General features: G+C 39.4%; 1 protein-coding gene across 2 annotated transcripts in view; it reads right to left on the minus strand.

Moving 5' to 3' along the window:
- The window catches only part of TSG101 (tumor susceptibility 101), a 46,891-nt gene extending 41,971 nt beyond the window's left edge, over positions 1-4,920 (minus strand). Inside the window, exons 1-2 of one of the 2 annotated variants that reach the window (XM_070764480.1) lie at positions 4,735-4,920; positions 1,656-1,740 (exon numbers count right to left, since the gene is read on the minus strand). In XM_070764480.1, the coding sequence (XP_070620581.1) occupies positions 1,656-1,740; positions 4,735-4,776 (127 nt within the window). In that variant the 5' untranslated portion in view covers positions 4,777-4,920. The remainder of the gene's footprint in view (positions 1-1,655; positions 1,741-4,734) is intronic. The other variant, XM_070764487.1, reaches the window with a different exon arrangement.
- Positions 4,921-6,887: the final 1,967 nt, after the last annotated feature.

The following is a 6,887-nucleotide window of genomic DNA, read 5'->3' on the forward strand; positions in this document are numbered from 1 at the left end:
TTCTGTACAGTATAAAATGTTTGGTGTATCATTTTGTGCCTTTTATAGATAGCAATTTCTTCACTATAGGTTCTAAGACAAATGCTTTTTGCCACATACAGTACTGCAACTCAAGCAAACTATACTCTTTTTAAAATGAATTGGTTATAGAAATTTTCAAAACAGACATCAAGTGAAAATAATATGTGGTCTAAATGAAGAATATATTATTTATTTCTACCTTGCTTGAATATTTTCTTCCTCAAATGACTAACTACTTGTACCAATAGAAATAATTAGTACCAGTACTTGTAATATTAGAAAGCAAGATTATGTGTCAGCTTCCTGACCTGACATCACTCACTAAAATACCTTAATTATGAGGCAAGCTCATAATCTAGTTTCACTTCCTCAGTACAGGTAGTCCTCACTTAACTACAATTACCACTGGCAACTCCATTATAAGTGATACAATAGTTAAGTACAACATAATGTGACTATACCTGGCTTAGAATGTTAAGTTACATTGTGGTTATTAAGGGAATCATCCACAGTATTAATGGAATCATCAAGTGACTGCAACTTGTGAATTCATTGTAGCTCCTCATTGACTTTACTTATGGGAAACCAGCTGTGAAGTTCGTAAATGGCGATCATGTGAGTAGGGCCGTGATGGCAAACCTATGGCATGCATGTCAGAAGTGATACGTGGTGTCATGTTGCCGGGCATGTGCGGTGTCATCCAACCTCTTCTGGGTTTCTGGCATGCATGCGGATTCGCAGGCAATGATCAAGCTGGCCTTTGTGCCAGAAACCAGAAGAGCTGATCTTCCATTTTCCGGTGTGTCAGCCAGCTGATCGGCACATGCGCACATGCGGCAGTAACTGAAAGACATGCTGGCGAGCATGCATGTTGTAGTTCATTTTCTGGTGTGCACATGCCCCCTGGGCAGCTCATCTTCCTGGTTGTAGCCCAGGTGAGTGCACGTATGTACGCAAAGTGAAAAGCTCCCTTTTCAGCACTCGGTTCTGAAAAGGTTCACTATCACTGGACTAGGGGATCCCACTATGTTCATAGTTTTGAGGAATAACTTTAAATCACTTTTCCAGCGCTGTTGCACAAATAGTTCTTGACCTATAAGCATTCATTTAATGACTTTAATGTTAGTGTGCTGAAAAAAGCGACTTAAAAAGCGAGTAGTCTTCTATTATCTTAATATCCCTCAGTCACAAGATTGCAATTCAGATCTTGGCAACTGGTAAGTATTTATGGTGACTGCGGTGTCCTCCGGTCACATGATTGTGATTTGCACTTTTCCATTTGGCTTCAAAAAAAGCAAAGTCAATGGGGAAAGTGGCAAATCAAGATCACTTGTCTTCCTAATGATTGCAGAGATTCACTTAACAATGGCAAAACAGGTATAAAATTGGGTGCAGTCACATGATTGCAGACCTAATGAATGATGAATTCAACAATGAATTTTCAAATTACAATTGTGGCTGTATGTCAAGAACTAACTTTAACTTTGAGTGGTCACTAAACAGATTACTTGTTAAATGAAGAATATCTCAGTAAAACTATTTTCCTGAAATGCAACGAATTGACTAAATATTACTATATAATAGTCGCATGTTAACAAAAACCATACTGCAAAATACAGAAAACAGCAGTTTACCATAGTTATCCATAACAGGTTTGAGATCTTTATACTGGCCAGTAACGTTGACAGTTTCCTGAACAGCCAAGTCTCTGTATTTGTACTAGAGAAAAGAATAATAATGTTTTAAAACACTTCTAATAGTAAACCCATATACCAGCTTACTAGTGTTTGGAATCTTCAACTGCAGGTTATACAGTATACTGTTTCTGATGTTATGGGAGTACAACTCTCTGTTCGTGTAGCAGGAATTTTTCTTATTTTATACCCACATTTTCTTTCTTACAAATCACCCATCTCGTCAAAGCAATTATGAAGAATGCAGGAAAGGAATAATATAGGTTCAAGTGTTAGAAGCCATTCTGTATGTGGAATGGCCCCAGTGGATAAAGCCCATATCCATCCACCTTAAGGATTAGAAGTCTGTGGCCCTCCAGGTATCTCCAGACTCCTTTTCCAGCACCACACAGGAATTAACAGTGATAAGGAGTATTGGGAATTCAACAACTTCTGGACTATCCTAAATACTTAATTCTTAATTTACTTACATGTTATGTAATTGCAGTGTGATTTTCCTGATGTTGATTCATTAGAAAATGCCTTTACTTTTGGGACCTCCATATAAATAACATGGAATAGGTCATACTAATTTCATATTTGTATCATGAGATTGTAACTGTTCCCAATTGATCATGCTTATTCCTATTGATAATCCAACAGAACAATTTCACAGGTAAAAATGTTTAAGGCAAAACACATTGTGATCATAGAACTCCATATGTCATAGACATATAGAAACATGTATGTGTGCAGTACAAGATATTATTGGACAGATCAGCTGACTGTGGAGATAATTAAAACCATTTAAACATATTTAATTCTGCTTGGTCCACAAATATAAGTGTGTTTGCAAACATGCACATATAAGTTACTTTACGGCTTACAAAAATATCTACAAACTTTATAAAAAGGTGATAAACATCTACATATAATATGTAATAGTCACATTAGATACATTTCTCTACCAATCCTTCAAGATGATACGTTATCCATAACAAGTCAAGATGCCAAAATGACAGCATTCATCTAATACAATATATTGTAGCATTCACATAACATTTACGTGCATTGTCATTTACTCTTTCAGACCTATACTGAAATGACATATAAGGATTTTTATATGCTACCACATCCAAGTGACAGAGTGCACATAAAAGGCAGAAAATAAAAAAGAAGAAAATCCTCAGATATTAAAAAGCATATTTATTGACATGTAACAGAAACCTAAAAGTAGTGAATCTTGCATCAAATTCATCTTTCAAATGCATGAAAACATTAATTTGTTTAGAAAGTTTACTTCAACTTTTTTGTATTTCTTTAAGCCCTACTAATTTAAATAGTAGTAATAGTAATAGGAAGAGGAAAATAAGAAGAGGAAGAAGAAGGAGAAGGAAGAGAAGAAGATGATGATGATGAAGTGGCTAATTGTAAAATGTCCTGGGGAAAAAAAGAAATAAAACACAAGTGGAGACTAACTGAAAACTTGAAAAAGGCAAACCAAACAAAGGGTTACTGAGAAAGACCAGTGGCTTTGTATTTGTCCTAAATGCAAAGACAATTTACAGCAAACAAAACCAAACAGCCCTGTATATTCACTTTCAAATAAGACTCCAAACTTCCTATAACCTGGTCCAATCTAATATTGGAGAGGGGGGGGGGAATTGCTACAAGACTTCAGACACCAAATTCAGCTTATACTTCTTTCTGCTGAGATAACTAGTCTCCAACAGTCCATAACATGAGACTACCTGAGAACTAAGAAGACCATAATGATGTACAGAAGGAGCACTTGTTTTCTTTTGATGACTGTAGAATAAGTTTTGAAAGAAACATTCAGCCTTTCTCCTACTAAGGACCACTCAGGTACGAGAACTACTGGCCTGCAGAAATTCAGTTTTTATTTTAAGGCCCTTCTTATCAATCAGGGATGCAAGAGCCGGTTTGAGTGCACCTAGGTACATCCACATCACACCAATTCTCCACCATATGCACTGGCTCCCGTCAGGTCTCCGGGCACAATGCAAGGTTATCACCTTTAAAGCTCTACATGGTCTAGGGCCAGAGTATTTGCAAGACCGCTTCGTACCGCATATAAGGGCCCACAAGGTTGGCCTTCTCCAGGTCCCGTTGGCTAAACAATGTTGGCCAGCAGGCCCATGGGGCCTTCTCTGTGGCTGCTCCAGCTCTTTGGAACCAGCTCCCTCCGGAGATCTGGATTGCCTCCACTCTATTGGCTTCCAGAAAGCCTTAAATACCTATCTCTTCCGGCAGGCCAGGGGTATGCATGGTTGTTATTCATTGTTTTAAATTGCCTGATGCCTGTTTTTAGACACTGCTTTTAGGAGGTTTTTGTGTTACCTCTTCTTGCCTGTATTTGGCTGTGAGTCGCCCAGAGTCCTCTGGGAGTTGGGCAGCCTATAAGTCCAGATAATAAATAAATAATATAAATAAAATAAGGGCGGAGAACTTAAAGGGTGCAAGAAGCCTCATGTTTTGGGAGAAAAAAACTGTCTTAATTTCAAGATGAACAACTGGTCGTACAGGCCAGCTTCTCAAATAGGAGCCAGAGTTTTCAAAAATTACAGCCCGCTTATTACCTTATATAAGACAGGCTCACTGGAAATACCAGTGGAAGAAAACATTTGGAAGATTAGAAAAAAATTCCTCTAATTATAGCCTCCTGGACCCCCCAGGGATGACAGAAAACGGACTTCGGTATTTTTCTTAGGCTATTCGTGCTGTATTTAAAGCTGGCTGTTGTAATAGACAGGCGCCCAAAGTTTTCGACACTGTTTTTATTTGTGGATGCGAAACGGTTGGCGAAGAAGCGGCAAACAACGGTCAGTTCAGGAGTGGGTGGAAAAGTGAAAGGCCTCGGATAGATCTCTCTTCCCCCAAAGGAAAGGCGCTCTGGCCTTTTGCTCTATGGTTGCCCCCCCCCCGGCAAAAAAGAAAACTGTTAGAGAGGCCTTCAAAGAGAGCGACTGGGCTACTGAACCGACTCAAAGGCTGCTTAGAGGAGCAGGCTGGCCTTTACCTTAGTAAGCATTTTCTTCAGCTGACTATCGGAGAAGGCCATGGCGACGGCGGCGGTTCCTCCCTTAGCCGTGCTACCTTCCACAACCTCCAACCCCCCACCCCTACTCTCAACTCCCGGACGACGAACAAGAACCTTTCGGAGCTCTGCTTCCGACAGCCTCCGCGATCCGTTTCCGCTCGGCGAGACTGCGAAACGTCACTTCCGGCGGCTAACTCGTTTTTGGTATTTTCCCCCCCTCCCCTCCTTTCGACCATAGGAGAAAAATGTACTGTACTGTACTGTAGATTCACTTTAGTCGCTCTGCGAAGACAAATAATAGAGAGGGTAGGAGGGCAAATCAATTTCCTATTCTGTTCTGGGTTTGTAGTTCATTGGCTAGATTCTAATCCTCCCACAGTTTAAGAAGGGGAAAAGTATTCTGTGAAAACTTTTTATATAATATATAATTACATTACATATATAATTACATTGTTCTGAGTTCGGGTTTTGCCCTGTGTAATATTTAAATATTACAGAGGGCAAAACCCGAACTCAGAACAATCTACATACATATACCCGTGAAAATCTACGAAAACACACACACACACACACACACACACATATATAATTATATTATAATATTAATATATTATTTATATAATATATATAAATTTTATATAATAGTTTCCTATTGTCCAAATTTACCTATTACCTACTTGCTTTTGTTTTATGTTTATACCATACCTATTATCTTTTACACATTTTGACAAATAAACAAACAAACAAACTTTCCTAACAGTGAGCACAGTTTAGCCAGTGGAATAGTTTGAGTTCAGGTGCTTCATCGCTGGAGGTTTTTAAGAAAAGGCTGGACTGTCACTTGTCTCAAATGGTATAAGCTCTTCTACTTGAGCAGAGGGGGTGGGTTAGAATAGGGGTCTCCAACCTCTTGGACATCAGGGACCACCAAAATCATAACTTTAAATCCCAGGGATCCTAATTCATAATTTTAAGTCCTGCAGACCACTAATATGATTTTTTTTTAAAGGTAAATACTTTTGTAAAATAATGATAAGAGAAACCTATTTAATATAACAAAATTATAAATGCTTATTTAATTATAACAAAATTGCAAATGTTTATTTTAATTTTAACAAAATTATTAAAATTTGTGTAATTATTACAAAATAATTGAAGCTTATTTGACGGCGGCTTGCTGATGTTGGAAAGGTCAGGCCCATATTTCAGAGCAGTAGCTGTAGTCCCTCCCTTCCCTTCCTCCCTTTCCTTTCCTCCTCTTCCTTTCCTTCATTCCTTTCCTTCTTTCCTCTTCTTCCTTCCCTTTCTTCTCCTTTCCTAGCACCCGGATGGAGAAGCTGCTCCGGGATGACCAAATGGCCAATCCTGTGACTACCAAAGCTCTGGAGTATGGGACTGGCCTGTGGTGAGGTTGGAAATCTCTGCCATAGGTGTTAGCATGTGCATTGTGTGGTAAAACGTGCAAAAAGGAGCACAACCCATGCCGCCCAGAATGAAATAATGGTGCTATTGCGGGGGTATCTCTGCAAGCAGGCGAAACAGGGGTTGCAATGCTGGAAGCTGCGGGAGCAAAGCGCTACTTGCATTTGCATGGCATCAGCATTCTGCCTCGGTATATTTTCGCCAGCCGGTGGCACAAGGCAGCCCTCGTCTCTGTCACTTGGGACTCAGAATGTTAAACAGCATCCGGTCCAGAGAGCAGCGGGAGTTTGTTATCCTATTTCATCCCCTGCAAACTCTCGTCTTTCAAGGAGTGTTTGCTGAAGTAGCACAGAAAACTTTGGCCAGGCTCTTCAACAGATGAAAGCTTGCAAGGAGCCGAGATAGCGTCCACAAACAAACCGTTATTTGTTTTAAAATTAGGATAGGTGGCTTCGCAACCTGCTCTTTCTGCCCTGGTTTTTTCTGTGTGTGTGTTTTTAAATCAGCTGGTGATTGCCCACTTCAGTTTTCTGGGCAACATTTTTCATTAGTGGCTTGTCAATTCCTCCATTGTAGTTTTGAGGGAAAATAACTGACCAAAGTCACCAAGTACATATGCTGAAATTCTGTAGGATATTGTTACTTCTGATTCAAAATACCAGCAATGCACCCATAAAATTGTGCATCATTTCCTCATTAGTTCTTTACCT

Source organism: Erythrolamprus reginae, chromosome 1, assembly GCF_031021105.1.
Source record: "Erythrolamprus reginae isolate rEryReg1 chromosome 1, rEryReg1.hap1, whole genome shotgun sequence".
Classification (NCBI taxonomy): domain Eukaryota; kingdom Metazoa; phylum Chordata; class Lepidosauria; order Squamata; family Dipsadidae; genus Erythrolamprus; species Erythrolamprus reginae.